Source organism: Sander lucioperca, chromosome 8, assembly GCF_008315115.2.
Source record: "Sander lucioperca isolate FBNREF2018 chromosome 8, SLUC_FBN_1.2, whole genome shotgun sequence".
Classification (NCBI taxonomy): Eukaryota; Metazoa; Chordata; class Actinopteri; order Perciformes; family Percidae; genus Sander; species Sander lucioperca.
Genome location: NC_050180.1, coordinates 6,583,314 through 6,601,443, shown reverse-complemented (window position 1 = coordinate 6,601,443; position 18,130 = coordinate 6,583,314). Strand labels below are relative to the sequence as shown.

Here is an 18,130-nt window from a genome sequence, read left to right as displayed (position 1 = left end):
ATCTGTTTGGTTTATTTTTACAATTTCTAAATGCACACTGAATCACCATGTTGCCTAGTCCTTAGTTTCCAATCCAATGCTTCAATACCAATGTACTAGGCTACTACTAGGTGTCTCGACTGTAGTGTGGTTCTTGTTTACTTTTCGGCGCAGTACTACTAACTAAACACTATTAGAAACTAAAGTAAAATTCCGCCGCTGCTGAGAAACTAGTCCCTCAAAATGTAATGCGATCATTGAGATGTAAGGATAGTTTTATTTCTAACATTATTCTATCAACACAGACATTTACATCGATAGTCTGGCGTTATAATTTATTTGCCTCGGGTGTACTGTGGAGTGGGTAAGAAGTTTTTAGTGGCAGGCTAGCCGATACTGTTGACTTGCGCTAGCCTAGCACCAGCGAACTCTGCAACTGGAAGGACTGGATGAAAAGTGTCGAAAACGGTCTCCACTAATAAATAACACACTGGCTAACTTGGAAATGAGGTCCTACGTCCAAAATTCTGAACCACCGCTTTAATGACATCACAATCAAAACCTGCCACTGATTGGTTGGTTGTAATGTTAATCCAGGGCAAACAACTTCGTCATTGATCCTGGACTGTTAATTACTTGGTGATATCAGATTGTGTTGTGTGTGTGTGTGTGTGTGTGTGTGTGTGTTTGAGTGAACACAGCTGTGGATGACTCAGAGGGTTGGTGAGGAGATGCTGGCCTGTTGCTGTGTTGTGAAGCCCTCTGCTGGTGAAGACACAGCAATGCAACCCTGAGCCACAACACAGCATTTCAGTCAGCACAGCAACAACATTTGAATTTTGTTTGAAAGTTTATCTACATTTTACCAAATTTAACATCTAAACCTCATCTAAACCTTTATGGTGACATTTGATAATCTTTAAATTAGGGTTGCTCGATAACGGAAAAAATCTTAATCACGATACTTTTGGTCAGTATTGAAATCATGATTATTTAACACGATTATTCATTGTCTTTTGGAAAGATGTTGCATTTATTTAAATAAAAAAAAAAAAAAACAGTGAAAAAAAATAGTGACAATGAATGAAATTTCCCTTCATACTTTTCCCGTTTTAACTTGTTTTTCCATTCAGAACACTTGCAAAACGTAACGTGCAAAATAATTGTTTTTCTCAATTACTCTGTTTTTGCCGGAATCGTGATTGTGATTACAATTGTTATTAATAGCACAGCCCTACTTTAAATTCACCAATATCTGTGCTTTCTGTCAGTGTTCCCCCAGGATCACATCCCTCGAGATTAAACACGACCCGCGGCTGGTTCCATAGGAAGCCCGTCCACCATCGTGTGGCGAGCGCCCAGCGGAGCAACTATGACCTGCGGGAGCGGATCTGCATCGGCAGCATGACGGCTCTGGAGACGGCCGTCTACCAGCAGGTGCCCACTGATGAGGCTGAGGCCCAGATGTTGGCCAGCGCCGACCTGGATGACATGAAAAGTAAGAGGGATATAATTGCAGCAATGTACATCCATTGAGCCAGACTACCTGTGCACTAACAAGGTAATTTATGTTGACGCAAGCATTCCACGGTCTGTTCTTTCTGTATAACAGACCGTTGCTAAGTATAACAGAACGTTGCTATGGACGGAGTTCTGATCACAGACTCTGGCGGAACATTTTTAAATCAATATCTGTGCTCATACGGAGCTCATATAGCTGATCAGCGGGTAACAAAGACAGAGAGAGGGTGATGGAAACGGGGATCGCTAACAGCACTAATGTCAACAGTGCAAACAGAGCATTAGTTAGCTCCATGGTTAGCTCACTCACAAGGGCGACCTGGCCTTCACCGGAGAGCCGTGCTCATCAGCGGTAAAGTTATCCGTCGTGACCGGGACTGCAAATCCTGCATCACCCTGTCAGGGTTCTAACTGGCAATAATGACCGACTCGCTCTATATTATCCCTTTTATTATATATTTTATATTATATATACAGTATATATATTCCATAGACTTGGTAGTACAATTCATTAGGTACACCAGTAGAATAGAATGGTGCCTACTACAGCAGTGCTGCAAAAAATCCTCTCAAACCTTCCAATCTTAACTTTGAATGTGTTGAATGAACTCTGGTGTCATTTGTCAGGTATTGGTGGTGTCTTGGACAAACAAAGATGTTATTTTTAATGTTTTACTGTGTGGTAGTTTTTTTCCCTATGTGTGAATATAATAGGGGTTTAAATATAAATCTGTTGCTATGTTGTGACATATTTTGCCCCACAAAGTAATCACATGGCTGGGCTACCAGTTGACTAAAACACTACCTTTTATATAATCTCTTTGCTATCGAGAAATAAAGGCTTTGGAGCAGGGGACATGGGAGATGATTTGCTCTGTTTCTAAAATGTAACTTCTCAGATGACTCAATTTTACTTTGCACCCACGCCACAACAGCGTCGTGAGGGGGATCTTTGTGAGGTGTCTTTTTCTAGCGTGGTATATATACTGTATCAGCCAGTCACTGGGCTCTACCACTTCTCCAGCAGACCTTCACTATAGCGCCTGATGTGGTTGCTAGGATATTTATGATATAACTGCCAAGTCTCTATAGTAGTTCATGTAGTCATGCATGAAACGTGTTTTCATGTTGTTCAGCCTGTGTATTTAGGCTGGTGATTCAATTCCCCAATTTTCAAAAGGCTCACATCCTCATTTTTGTATGTATTTGAAAGATTTTTTTTTTATCACGTTCAGCACCCTCTACTGGCAGTAAAGAATACATCTGCCTATACAAAACATTCATAGTTCAAATGAATTATGGCTATTTTGAATGTAACAATACAAACATTTTAAATATCAGTCCATGACTTCTTTCTGACCCGCTTCTGTGGTCAGATCCTGGGCATATGTGTATTAGAAATAAGAAATATTAGATCACCCAATGGCTTTTTATTTTTCATACGTGTGTCACACACACACACACACACACACACACACACACATACATATTTTGTTTTATCATTTTCCCTGACTGATTATAACTCGGCAGCTGCTACTCTTTGGTTTGCAGCTCTTTTATTGTGAGAATCCAAAACAGGAAAATGACTTAAGCTCCTTAGTATTATCAGCTTTATTTAATTTAAGACACCTTAATTATAGATACTGGTGTTTTTTGTACATACTGCATATTATCTGTTCTATTATTTTGTCCTGCTTATAGAGCAAGAGACAGTTGTTGTCAGTTTCAAACAGCACAATACTAATTGTAGTAATATCAAAACACTTCATGGATGGAAATATTTCTAACCATCGAAATCCTAAAGTTATACAACAGATCTCTACTTGGAACAAACAGGACTGTCTACTAACTAGAGAATGTTAATGCTGTTTATTTGTCCACCAAAAGTAGCTAATTTGTATTTCTTTTAATGTCAAATATAATGAATAACATTCTTTATAAATCGTGTTTCATCTGGATTACAAGACACGTGTAATCTAAAATATGTTAACCTTACAGTCTATTTAACGTCAACAATATTGGAACAGTAATATAAGATTGTTATTATCCCCGCCTCTTTGAAATAGTGGTCAACCTGGAAACCCTGACGCAACACGTATTGACTCCCTTGCTGCTCTGGTGCCGACCATTGACAAGTTTTCTCCCTGCTGCCTGTAACTTGGCTCCACTATGGGCGTCCCACACACTCTGTCTCATGAAAGCTACCCACACAGCTTCTGGCCCCCGCACACACTGTTAAGAATTAGCTTCCGAACAAATAACACAAAGGATGGAGGACAAAGAAATGACAGTATCTGCTCATGGTTTCTGTAAATGATAATCACATTTACAGTAGGATGATGAAGAAATGAAAATGAAAACTCCACAGTACTCCTGGATTTGTATTATTGAGTTTATTTTACATCAATGTATATATTCAGTTATTACATATTGTTGTGATATATGAGACACTGAATCAAATGTGTCAAAACTATACATCGCCAACCATTTCAATCTGAGCCCCACTGCAGTTAGCAATGGCAGTGAGGAAATAATTAGCACAATTAGGGCAGAAAACAACACACAACCATTTAGCTTATCTTCATCTCCTTAAGATTCACACATAGATTTCTATTGCTGGCAGTCTTTATCTTACCAAAAGGGTGTACAATATCATATTATTACAGGGTAGAGGCCATACTGATCTGCCAATAAATACAGAGTTCAATGTTAAGAATCAGCAGAAAGTCAGAGTAAAAGACATTAGGTGCTGTGACGTTTTGACCGAGTCAGTTGCAGCTTGTTGAAGATTTAGGCTATATACCCTCCATCATATGTTTATCCTTCTGTAATATTATTTCCATGAAAGTTTCAGATATAACGATGAAAATGTCCCACATCTCTCACATATCCAGGCCGTGTGAGCAGCACGGTAAGAGATAGAAAGAGAAAAAGAATGGAAGGAGAGAGAGATTGGGAGGCAAAAGCTTGTGTTGCCAGAGAAAAGCTCTCTCTCCCAGCGACCAGGGCATTAATTAACGGGCTGCAGTCGATTCCCCTTCAGCAGCGACCCTGCCCCTGGCCATTCCTGCTGCAGACCAGTGATCATTGACTGTTTAGGAACCATCTGGAAACATCAAACGGGGCACCAAGAGTCACTCAAAAATAGCTATTGGATTTGTAGGGAGTGATGCTTGACATTGACAGGCCATGTATATCACTGCTGTATGTCTGGGATCTCCAGTTGAACTCACAGTTTAGAAGTTTTTAAGTCAAAGTGTGAGTTGGTTTTAGTCTTATATTGATCCTTGGCTGAGGAAGTTATTTAAACTTTAAAATCACATTGTCAAAGTGTGCTCTCTGCCGCTGTCTCAGTCCTTCACCTATCTCTTGACGAGTTGGGAGTTGGACGAGTTGGACTTGACAGGCTGTTAAAGTGCCCATATTATGAAAAAAAATCACTTTTCTGGGATTTGGGGTGTTATTTTGTGTCTCTGGTGCTTCCACACACATACAAACTTTGAAAAAAACAAAACATCCATGCTGTTTTGAGTGAGATACGGTTTCTGAATGTGTCCTTCCTTCAGTCTCCGGGTGAGCTGGTCAAAATCTGCACGGCTTTCTACGTCACTAGCCGAGACGAGGGGCCAAGGGGGCTAACCGTTAGCATGCTAGCGCTAGCATGCTAGCTCGTTCTCAATGGCAAAACACTGCTACAACACACACAAACTCACCCTAATCTACAAAATAAATTGTATAGAACTACTTACATGTCCCTGTTCTGCAGGTATTCCGCACAAAGTTGGAAGTGTGCCCTCATTTAGAAGAAGTCTCCAGGCTAATCCTGCCTTGTACAGGCCGAAGTTACAGAAACGGCTAGCTAGCTCATGTAATCCGTACCTAGCTACTGCGCATGTGTGACTGACAACAAAGATCTTACAGAAGTTGCGAGGTCTCACTCTGTAGCTAAAACAGAGACCTGACACAGGGTGAAAAGAGGATCTGCAGCAATGTGCAGTACAACAAAAATATGGTGTTTTTTGAAAATTAAACCATGTAAACCTATTCTGGTACAATCTCAAATTACAATTATGAACCTGAAAATGAGCATAATATGGCCACTTTAAACTTATACCCCATTCAAGCCGCCATTGTGACGTGCAAGGTGTCTTTGTTGGGGATGGAAATTGATTGATTAATGTGTGACATGTGAGCATAATTTAACTGACTTCCGGAAATGAAAAAGCGAGAAAGAAAGAAGAAACATATATAAAGAGAAAGCAGAAAACATGTACATGTGGACAACTTAATAAGAGAGTGAGGGCCTGGATTGGCTGAAACTGAATTTCATATCCATACAATGTAATTCAGTATATTTTTTTGGTGTAGAGAAATGTATGGAACTCCACTGCAGACAGGAGTCTCTGCTAACGGTGACAACCAGAGATCAACCTGTGACAGCTGTCTCATGTGAGTACAGCAGGCGTTCAGCAGGCCGGTATCGTACGCAGTACTGTGTTATAGGCACCCTGGGAGAGCTGGTGACAAACAGCTGCGTCATTTCATCAGATTAATTTCATGTACAAATTTGATTTGTTTGAAGTTATGCTTGGTAGAAATCTAATGCTGTGAAGGGTTAGGGTTCGGATTAGTGACACATATGGCACTCTGTAGTTTGGGTTATTTGAAGCTGTACTTCTATGTGATTCCTGCTGTTCTGAGTTTGTACCGTCATGGTTGAATGCACTTATTGGAAGTCGCTTTGGATAAAAGCGTCAGCTAAATGAAATGTAATGTAACACACACACACACACACACACACACACACACACACACACACACACATGCAAATGCAGATAGTGACACACACACACACACACACACACACACACACACACACACACACACACATTATTCAATCATGTTGAGCGTGTTTTAGAGAGGGTCCTGTTTAGCTCACACTGGGGCACCTGTTATAGACAAGTCAGACCATGACACCTCATGGTTTCCATGGAGACCCAGAGACAGGAGCGGTACAGCTTGCCCTGATAATTAGCACCATGATATCTCACTAACCAGAGTGTTGGAGCTCATTCATTTAGGCTCCACACTCGCAGTATTTGTGCACTTAGAGCTCTCAGTATTTATTTCTGCATATGTGTTTTGTATTTTATATGGGTGGAGATGCCACCCTTTGGAACTTGATCTTTAACCTCCTGCACATCACATGGTGGGAAAGTGATGGCGGCACTATGGAAACGAAAGGCATCAACTATTCTGCTCCAATCTACTTTCTGTTTGGTTTCCAACAGCCACCAAGATCAATGGGCTGGGAAATCGTTAAAAAAGGGCGGCATTTCCGTTCAGCTGACAGGCAGGTCTCACAAAGTGGACCATCCCTTATCAATACTAGTTGCAGCTAAAGTGATATTCGCTACAGTTCTATGTATGCATTCTCTCATTGTGGATACAGCAGGGGCTTCTGCCTGAGGGTGTAGCTCCAACTTTGCTTTTTGTTTGGATTTAAGGCAAAGCTAAGTTTTTGTCACATTGTTTTGTATTTCTGGACTGAATTTTCAAGATTTTTCTTTTTGTGCGCTTGTTTTTTTGCTTCATAGAACTTCCTTTTCTGAAGTTGGACTTCCTGAACACAAGCTATTTGTTTCTTGGGTACCTGAGGCAAAAGCCTTTTTTGAAACATTTTTTGGAGCTGGTTTGCAAAAGTGTACATATAGGTTCTTTTGCACAACCCGAGCAATACAACAGAGGTAGGTTAGTGGTCGCTGCAAAGATCCACGCTCATCAGAACCGTGACCCAGGGCAAGCGACGGCGTTCAAGAATTGGAATCCCTGAATGAGCAGTGTGTCCACTCAGAGAGAGGAGGATAGGAGGAGGTACCAACAGTGGAGATGACAGACGTTGAGGGAAAGGAGATCCAGGTGGCTGGAACTTCTGAAAAGAAGCTTGCCACTGACCACTATGGATCAGAACGTCAGTGCAGTGTCCAAAAAGGCTTTGGCACCCCAAAGCTGCACCAAATGGAGCACCGCAACTCATTGCCCAATGTGGAAGGGGACTTTGAAGAGTTTGTTTTGGATTTTGATGACTACGACTTGCTGGAGTCAATCCACACTCAAATGGGTTCACCGGAGGAGCCCGTCTGTAAGTTGTGTGGAGATTCATCTATACTCCTGCTGGGTAGCATCACATTTCTGCTCATTCAATGAAGAGCTTTAAAGTTGAGTTAAAGAATGTTGTGCCAAGCTTCCAATAAAGGAAATTCTGATGTCATAACACAGTGAGAAATTCACATGGATTAGCATTTTTATTCTATTTTTACATGGATGATCAATGTACAGGAGCTCACTTGTTTCTATTGATTATGTAGCATGGTGTGTGCTTAATTAATGGCAATATAAGCCTCATTCATGCCCACACACAGAACATAGTTGTCCCCGGTATTGAGCGAAATTGACACGGTGCTCCACTGCTGCTGTTTCCTGCGTTCTCATTGATCCAGTGGCACCCATTTGGCTTTGGGGGTCAGCCACAGCTAGAGCGGAAAGACATCGCATTGACAAGCAATGTGTAGTTCCGCTGTTTTTATCCCTATTTGGGACATGGCACACTAGTCCCGTGATGAAGCTAGGTTCAAGCCCATGCAAAAGAAATGAAGGTGATTAGCCTACAATACCTGAGCGCATATATAATCGCTAATTGGTTTAGGGTTCAATTGTAGCTAGAAAACGCTAGCACCAACTGGGTACGTTGGGTAGAAACTATAACTTAAATGATTGACATGACTGATGGTATTGTTTGAATTTTGAGCAGTATTTTATGTTGATATTGATAACTGTGCCTGCCAAATGCCATTGTAATGTAAATGTCAGTTTAAAGCTAAAGTGCAGAACTTTTACATATAAATGAACGTCAATTACATTCAAGCCCTTGCCAAACGAGTTCACACAATTCTGATTAAGCCTATTACTGCCAGGGAAGGTTCGGCTGTCTTAGTATACCGGAGTTGTGGTTGTTTGGTGTCTGTGGTGACATTCCCGATGTGGCGCACCAGCAAGACACCAATACAGCTTATATGGGCAGTGTATTAACTCCACAACAAAGTCATTACATGTACTGTCAACCAACCTTGCTCACTCACTTACATTTCTTCACTGTGTAGCTACTTATTCTAGCTCTCTGATTGGTTACAACAGAGATCTTCAACAGGGGGTCTGGGACCCCTAACTATTGGATGGATGGCCATGACATTTTGTAAAGAAATTCATGTTTCGCACACCGGGATTTAGCCAAATAGGACATGTTCCATGACTTTGGTGATCCCCTGACGTTTCCTCTAGCACCATCATCAGATCAAAACTTGGATATTGAAGAAATACCTATGAAACTAAACACATTCATCAGCCTTAGCTATACTTTGTGTTTAGTACTAATTAGCAAATTTCAGCTTCCTAATGCCCTAAACTAGGATGTCTTCATTGGCATTTTGTATTTTCTAGTGTGACTGTAGACTCTTAGTCTTGTTTAACTAGAGCAAGATCTGTGCAATGATCAGGAAGTGATGAGATGCTTTGGGTGTCAGTTGGCCTGGGAGCCACACCCCTCTATGACTTTGTTTCACCAACAATAAAATAATGTCCGAATTAAGAGCAGGACAATTGAAGGCAAACATTCCTGTTTTTACAAACCTTTACCACAAGTATCAAAGGGGAACTCCACAGATTGTACACATCACAGTCTGTTCTCAGATGTTGGGCAGATCTACTGCATAAAGCCTTTAGTGCAGGGCTGCCAACTTTTCAATGTAGTTTGGAATGAGATAGTAAAATGACTTCAGATTGGATATGTTCATAGTCAGGGTCATCCTGAACAGGATTACGTTAAACATTTTAGCAAATATCTGAAGCAATAGATTTCATGAGAGTTTAAACACAAGGACATTTTCTGCGTGTTACACTGTATTTTGAGGTGGTTTCCCTTTAATTTTCAAAAAAGGACATGGTCATAGTCAGGGTCAATCCGAACAAACTTACATTGAAACATTGACAGCAAACCTCTGAAGCAAGACGTTTAATTATTTTAGACAGTTCAAAAGTGGTGGCAAGCTTTGTATCATGGTGACTTTATATGGAACAAACATGCATAGCTAGATTTAAGATGCTTTGGTTAGAAATAAGTTGCAAATCAGATTTGTACAACAATTGGATTTCACTCAGGGCAAGAGCACAAAGAAACAGAAAATGAGATATGTGGACAGCAATGTACCAGCAAATAAATTCCATCATGATTTTTGATAATGAAGGGATTTTGGTCATTGTTGGGATTTGTTTGATTTCTAAAATGGACATTTGAACAGTGTAATCAAAATGAGGTGGATAGTATAGCTGACTTGTTTTCCTCAGAATAAATATAATATATATATATATATATTATAAAAATATAATCTAGAACATGTGTGTCTTATCGTTGACCCAAGTAATCGCTCAAGACCAGTCCTGTTAAGTCCCATCACAGAAAAAAGCCCAAGGGTTTGTCCTCCAGCTCACTACAAAAGAAATAATAATCAAATGTCTATGAATGTGCAACAAGGATCTACATTTACATTAAAGAAAAAATGCGTGGGTAGACTTGGCATTGCCTTTTAAAGGCTGTATCTGTGATAGCTTACTAAATTCACTCCAATTAATTTTTTTTGCATAGTATATAGTGTATTTGTACGTACTTACATGTGTTTAGGATTTTGCAGAAAGTGCATGTTAGCCAAGGAGATTTGGAAAATTTGGCTGCTGCTCTACATTGTGCAAAGCTGTTGGTACCACAGGGAACTACTCAGAGATTTAAACATGATGTGTGGTATTGTTGGATTATAATAACAAAAGTAATACTGTTCACACTTGCTGTAGATGGTTCAAGTATTTTGGTATTTTAAACAAGATAAAAAGGCCTTAGCCCCGGTCAGACACCAGTTCCAGAGGAGGAAGAGGAACAAAATTAGTCAAGGCAGCTTCATTTATATAGCACATTTCAGCAACAAGGCAATTCAAAGTGCTTTACATAAAACATTAAAAAAACAATTAAGAAGAATATAAAAACAGGTAAAATAGAATATGACAGGTATGAAGTACAATAATAAAAGTTACAGTGGAGTGTAAGAAATGAACAATTACTTTAAAAAAGCAGCTTCAAACAGAAAAGTCTTCAGCCTTGATTTAAAAGAAGTGAAAGTTGCAGCGGACCTGCAGTTTTCTGGGAGTTTGTTCCAGATATGTGGTGCATATCTGTGGTGGTCCGTGGCCCGTGCCCTGCCCTGTGGTGAACAAATCAGCTCATCCAAATCAGCTGGAGCAGTTCATACAAGGATGGCCTTCAGAGCTTTTCCCTTCGGAGACACACTAAGATGAAATACAGCCTAACTTCATCTTGATTTCCATTTCTCCCTGTTTCCTCGAGGAAGGCATGAGGCAGCAGAATGGAACACTCAATGCAGTTTTATGAACACACACACAGACACTCTCTCTCTCACTCATCTCCACTTTGGTTACCACCGGCTGCTCATGTAAAAGATGAAAAAAGTGTTTATTTAGTAAAAAATTAAATTCAGTCATTGGACAGTCAACAGCAGTTCCAGACTGAATGCAAATATCAGTTTCTAATCTGTCCCCCAGATATTTGCCGTGACCTTAAACACACCAACCCCATGTCATAACTTAACCATTACTATAACCTAATACAGTACCTACCCATAATCCCTAATTGCTGCCTGGAAAGTGTTAAATCAGTCCAAACACTTGGGGTATGCTTTGGAAAATAGTTGACAGAAATGTAAATACACCTGATTTGCAGTTGACATGCAAAAAAACATGCAACAACTACTGATATTTTCCTTTAACCCATCTAAAATGTATTTCTTAAGTTATATTTAAATGTCACCAAATACCTACATTTGACCTCATCTGTATGGAAACATATACTGGGCCTGGAAATAATTCATTAGTCACAATGTTGCCAAATCATAATCATTACCTCAAATCATGTCAGTCATCATTTGCCACTCGCTCACATTTTCCACACAGGTGGTTAGCTTTTTACTTTGCAGAAGGGACCCCACAAGCCTCCCACTGTTTTACATGGCAAATGACCCAGGTCCTCACTGTAATGAAAAGACTCCCTCATTATGCTAAAATCAATCAAATCTGATTTGTGGGGGAAGGAAATTGAAAATGAAATTAACTCTTTTTGAACTGACAAATGTCAGGGGACAAAACCACCTCCTCTGTAACACTTCCACTTGGCGTACATAGATTCTGGCTCACCCACGGAGCTGTTGCCTTCTGTCATTAGATGTTCTGCTGTCAGCTGGAAACTTTAACAGACATACAAATAAGATTTTTGATTTTCCAGCATGGAGCACATTTATGAGTTATGTTGTATTTGTATCACAGTCCTTAAAAGAGCATTTCAGCCTACAGAGTGCACCTCGTTAGGTTGGTTTCTGAATTACTCCTACAGAAATCTAGACGTCATGATTTTGCAATGTTGATCTTTTCTCTGCATTTTTGTTGTTGTCTTAAAACACTCGTGGCTGTCCAGGTCACAGATTTGAGGACAACCCTGGCGTGAGACGCCACTTGGTAAAGAAGTCCTCACGATGTCTGGTGACCCGAGGCAGCAACAGTTCCATACCACTGAGCAGCCTGAAGAAGAAGAAGAGAGCAGCAGATAAGAAAACACATGAGGTTTGCGGCACACTTTGTTCTCCCCCACCCCAGCTACGTTACGTTGCATTGTGACCACTGGGTGAACAATTCAATAGAGCTCAACATTGTGGTTCCGGAAGTGAAAATCCCGTTCATTTTCTCCGTAAGGATTTTGATTATCAGCCATAATGTCTAAACCATTCAAGGTAGACTGACGACGAGTGACAAGGATGTAAAACGGAACAATTCTGCTCCTATAGAAGCTAGAAGTCTGTCTGAAAATCAACCTCGTTTTAAGAAAAACATGTTTTACCTGCAGTTTTATGGAGAAATACTGCACTACCCACAATCCTAAGCGTAACAGCGACTTCTTTGATTGGTGGAACTCACGGCTAGAGCGAGCTTCTACCATTGACGTCTATGTTAGTTTCTGTACACAGTATTGCACCTTTGCCTTTACGTTATTTTGCCCAGAATGAAAGGTTTTAAAACTCTTTATATACTATAAGCATTTAATGAAACATCAGTGGAGATATTGAACGGGGAAAAACACTTCCGGAACCAGAGCCGTTAAAATAGTGGGCGGTCACTGTTGAGCTCTATATGCAGGCAACATAAAATCATAAGGCTTCTGTTGTTAAAATCATCATCTTTAAAGCAGTATTAATTTCTTGGCCACTTGGGGGCAGAGGATCTACCTTCAAACACAACACTGACATCATCTTATTAAAAGGGATAGTTTGAATCTTTTGAAGTGGGGTTGTATGATGTACTTATCCAGTCAGTGTATTACCTACAGTAGATGGCAGTTGGCGTGCCCCCAGTTTGGAGAAGCTGACAGGAGTACCGACACGGAAGCTAAGCAATGTTCTGCTATGTATGGTGCTACGCAGGGAAAAATATTTTAGCTACCTAATAAATAAATATCAGTTTAAGTGTGTTCTGCATTTAGAATATTTTCACCACTTCACCTTGCCGTCAGACAGTCCTTCCCGAAGGGGCAACTGAAGCCGTTATATCCATCTATCCTCTCTTCAAAGCCACCAGACTCCTTTGACAAAAACAGTAATTTTACCTCGCAGTACACTGGAATTGCTGGTCTACAGCCGGGGCTGTCTGACGGAAAGGTAAAGCGCTGACTTAAATGGATTGTGATTTTTTTTTTTTAGGTGGCTAAAATATGTTCTTGCTGCTGCCCTCGTCCACAGCAGTACATTTCTTAGCTTTCGTTTTGGTACTCCTGCCTGCTTCTCCAAACTGGCTACATGCCGACCGCCATCTACCCTACCCTAACCCTTTAAGTTGTTTTGGTGAACGTGTTACCTTCAAAATATGTATTTTCACAGCATTCATTTGGAGTTGTGTTTCGGATCCCCCAACAAATGTATGTCCAATATTCACTCTCCTTGTTGCTCTGGTTTGGTCTCCACCAGCTCCTGAGGGGAAATCTGGCTATTTAGCTACTATCCACTATTTGTTTGTCAGCTATTAAGTGCTAGGCAGGTAGCGTGAGGGTTTGTCAATGGTGTTGTGCTGAAAACAGCTGCCTAGTGCTGCTAGAAACAAGATTGATGAGAGCAGTGAGAGTGAACCAATACTAGTAATAATTGTGGGCCATGAAACCAAAAACAATGAGCTGAAAGAGGCTACAAAGGTCTTATAAAGTTCATGGCTCATGGAGTGTAGTCTTAATTTAAAGCTATAGTGCGCACCTTTTTATATTAATGAACGTCTGTTACATTCAAGCCATTGCCAAATGAGTTAATACAAAGCTAATTAAGACTATCAGCTCCACAAAACGCTCTCTGTATTTCTTAGTATGGCTATGTTTACAAAATGGTGTCGTCCGGGCGACTTTCGCGCACATAAACTCAAGTGAAGATAATTATAGGAGTCGATCACGTTTTTTTTATCCTCTATGTCCTCGATTTGATGGGATAAATGCTACTAACAACTGCGTGGAGGAGGGGTGGGGGTGGTGTGTGATCACCGAAGGTTCTCGTCATGTGGACGCGCCGACAGTGTTGTCATTACTTAGAATTCCTCATGGGGGAGACAGAAACCACGCACTATAGCTTTAAGGACACTCATCTTCATTGACCTGATGACACTTGACTACAAACTTGCTCCTTACAGTATGTTTCACCTCAGTTTGACAGCAAAAATGTCACAAAAACACATATCACGAGTATTATATTGTGTTGCTCTGAGAACACTGCTAAAAAAGAATTCTATGTTGAAATGTGACTAAATGTCTCTCCAAACCATTTGGTTATCCTCTCAGTCCAAACCACTCTTGGCTGGATCCAAACCACTCAGCTCAGTTGCTCCTCATAAACATGTGTGTGTGCTGTATCCTTGGATTAACTGTCTCTGAATTTATTTTCCTATCAGTATATTATCTTGTTTTGGTTTAAAACTATCCAAGATAAGTAACTGAAACCAAACTGGTTGTGCTGGTGTTTTCTGAAGTAAAATTGTTTGTATAGGTGCTAGCCTCATTGTACTTGATCCGAGTGAGAAGGGGAATCTCCACAGCTTTTTAATGCTCACAAGTCTGCTCTGCTTCATCTTCAGTTGTTTGTAGAGCTGAACGAGCTAATTGTGGATAAGGACCATGAAATGCGTTGGAAGGAGCGGGCCCGCTGGATCAAGTTTGAGGAGGATGTGGAGGAGGAGACAGACCGCTGGGGCAAACCACATGTGGCCTCTCTCTCCTTCCGCAGCTTGCTGGAGCTCCGCCGCACCATCACACACGGTAAACAGCTTCTTCTGCATGCATACAGCTAGGCAGATGTTCACATCTTATGGTTTACGTGTTTACCAGCTGAAATAAAATCCACAAAGATAAACATGGCATACAAAAAGAAGCAAAACTCATCCAGTGTGTTGTGTAAATTTATCAAGTAACAATATTTAGACTTGCAAAATGTTCTCCCCCATTTAGCCAAGCGCTGGATGTGAATAATTTTTAAGGAATCTGGTATTAGCAGCCACTTATTATCTTCCTGTACCTTCCTTCCCTAGGTGCCATCCTTCTGGACCTGGAGCAGAACTCTCTGCCCGGGATCGTCCATCTGGTGGTGGAGACGATGATCATCTCTGATCAGATCAGAGCCGAGGACAGAGCCGGTGTTCTCCGGGCTCTGCTTCTCAAACACAGGTCAGAAACCAGGCCAACATCACTTTAGTATTTAAAAGACATCTAACTGATTGTACCTTTTTTCAAAGACAACATATGTTTCTGTACACAGTGGGTTAAACAAATATTTGAAAGTACCTGAGGCTGCCTTCTAAAGTGAGTTCAACTTAGTCAGGCTCTCTTTGACTCAGCTCCACTAAACCTGATATTAACAATTCTCAAAACCAGCATCATGAAGCTGGTCATAGAGCCAAGTGTTAAGGAAGTATTGCAGGAGTATAAAATGCATAAACACAAAGCTGTAGAGAGAATTGAAAATTGTGTATGTGCAGGAATCTGGTTCTTCAGCGTTTAACTAATGGAGCATAAGTATGTTAAAGAGGCTGCACTGATCCAGTCCCTGTCAGGAATGCTGTCAAATAATTTCAACACAATTAATACAGTGTTTCCCATAGGATTTTTTCCAGGGGGGGGTGGTGACTCTGCCCCAAAAAGTTGTTGAGCGGGTGGTGGTGTTGACATTGATTTACACATCACACAACTATTTATGGGGGTGTCCAAACACTTAACTGTGTGACCACTAGCATCATTTTTGAAAATAAATAAAAACAACATTGATTTACACATCACACAACTATTTAGCTACAGTTAGTAACAGTTGAAAATAGGGGCAAGGTTGCGCGACTTTGGCTACATTGAACGTGTAACGTATGCGGACAGTGAGCGGAGCGGATGTGCCGCAAAATGTATCTTTTAACTGACTACACCTGCTGCGCACACACGGCGTAGGATTGTGTGATTCACAGGCAAGACGGAGTTTAGACTTAGACGCAGAGGCGTCTGCGTGGGTATGCCGTTGATTCTACGCAGAAGCATAAAAAGGCCTTTACGCTGCTGTCTGCCCGGTGTCTACAGTTTCATTGATTATAGTAGAAGCGTAGTGTTGGAACGTCTGCTCTGCATACTTTACACATGCAATGTAGCCAGCCCGTATTTATACCTAATACTGGCAACCAGTTCTGTGATATTTGCTAGAAATCATGGAAAGTATTGATACTTGTTTGGAAACCCACTACTCTGGTAAAGATTTACTTTAGAATATGTTATTATACTAATATTAAATAATATTGCCAGCCTTATCGTGTCCCTTTAATGTGAACACTATTTCTGACTTATAGTTGTTTTATGAGGACTTTCTACTTTTCTATGTTTTTATAAGTTTGATCTGAAAGCCTGAACTAGAACTCCTACATGCAGTTTTGGTCTGTTAGTTACCATGACACAGATCTTAATTTCATTGCGTTTAATAACGAAGTTAGATGACTCTAGTTGTTTCTTTATCTATGTATGAACCGACCTGTCAGTGTATGGCAGTGTGGATGCAGCTTTGTTTACATTTTGGTCATGGGTTGTAGGTATGGCAGCATGAAAACTAAAATCCTAGCCCTCTTCCTCCTCCTCATTTATCATCATCCAGCAGTGGATGTTGTCACATAAAGGCAAACTCAGGGGAACGGAACAGGGAAATTCCAAATCATGACATTTAACAACACTTGGCTCATCATCTGGTGTACTTCCCCTGGGTTGACTAAGTTACAAATCTTAATACTGTGCTGTAGCTGCACTGGGTCTTAAAGCCTAGACCTTCAGATTAAAAATGTGTGTGAGCCATCCTGGCCCTTTGATCTCTGCCTTTGTTAAGATGTTTGCTTTCTCAGTCGGACTTACTTCTATTTCATACACAAATAACTACACACCAAGACTGAAAATATAGTGATAGAGGGTTTATAAAAACATATAAACTGGCTTAAGACCAGCCTTTCTTACAATTGTGTTACTTTTCATAAACCTAGGTTCATTATGTGTCTAAAATGTTTGGTTTGAGATGAGGCAGACTTAAAACCCAGGATTTAAGATGAAAGGAGACTAACTAAGCATGAGGCTATTTGGGTGTCTTCATTCCAAAAGGTTTACTGTTTCTCACCAACAGGGTCAGTTGTTATTTTAGCCTTTGAGCTTTTTGGTGCTTAGTTGTTTGTGCATGAGCAGGTTTTTTCCATCTCGCCCAGTCAGCCACTGTTGATGATGAATTTGATGATGTTAAACCAACAGAAGTGTATACATTCTCATGCTCACAAAACACCAGAGGGGATAGTTACATCACATCCTGCACACTGCTAAATATAAAGTCAAATAAACACAAGCATGTGGCTGTGTAATAGATGTGACATGTCACATCCACACTATCTCTAGCTCTCTCAAACGGTCCCCACTTATTGATCGGCCATTGCATTGACACACATGGCTAATGGAAGAGTGCTCTACACATAATGCATTATATAGATCTTAAACAGTTACATAACCTAAAAAAAACAGTTAACTAAATGTCGGCTGTCAAATGGAATTACCAGAGGAAAGATAAGCCACGCCTGTACAAATAAGGTTTGTCATTCTCGCTCTTTCCCCAGTTCGGTTTAGTTAGAAACATATTTTATTAGTGTGTCTTTTGGTCAGCCGGTCAATCATTACTGTTACTATTGGATGGATTGGCATACAATTGTATTCAGACATTTAAGGTCCCCTGATGAAGTCCACTAAATGAAATAATCCCCTGACTATTCCTCTAGCACTACCAATAGATCAACAATTTAATTTATACTGTGACATATTTCAACATCTACTAGGTGGATTGGCACAAAAGTTGGTTCGGACATCCATAGTTGCCAGGCGATGAATCCTAAAAACTTTGGAACTCCCCTGACCTTTCCTCTAGCGCCACCAGCAGGTTGACAT

The 18,130-nt window shown here is 40.5% G+C and overlaps 1 protein-coding gene across 4 annotated transcripts in view; it reads left to right on the top strand.

The window, feature by feature from the left end:
• Positions 1-18,130, top strand: part of slc4a3 (solute carrier family 4 member 3) — an 86,433-nt gene that overhangs the window by 34,586 nt on the left and 33,717 nt on the right. For 3 of the 4 annotated variants that reach the window (XM_036004368.1, XM_031296535.2, XM_036004367.1), the window contains 4 exons: positions 1,251-1,477; positions 12,089-12,234; positions 14,773-14,953; positions 15,223-15,358. In XM_036004368.1, coding sequence (XP_035860261.1) covers positions 1,251-1,477; positions 12,089-12,234; positions 14,773-14,953; positions 15,223-15,358 — 690 coding nt within the window. Of the gene's footprint in view, positions 1-1,250; positions 1,478-6,901; positions 7,643-12,088; positions 12,235-14,772; positions 14,954-15,222; positions 15,359-18,130 lie in introns of those variants that run through there. The other variant, XM_036004369.1, reaches the window with a different exon arrangement.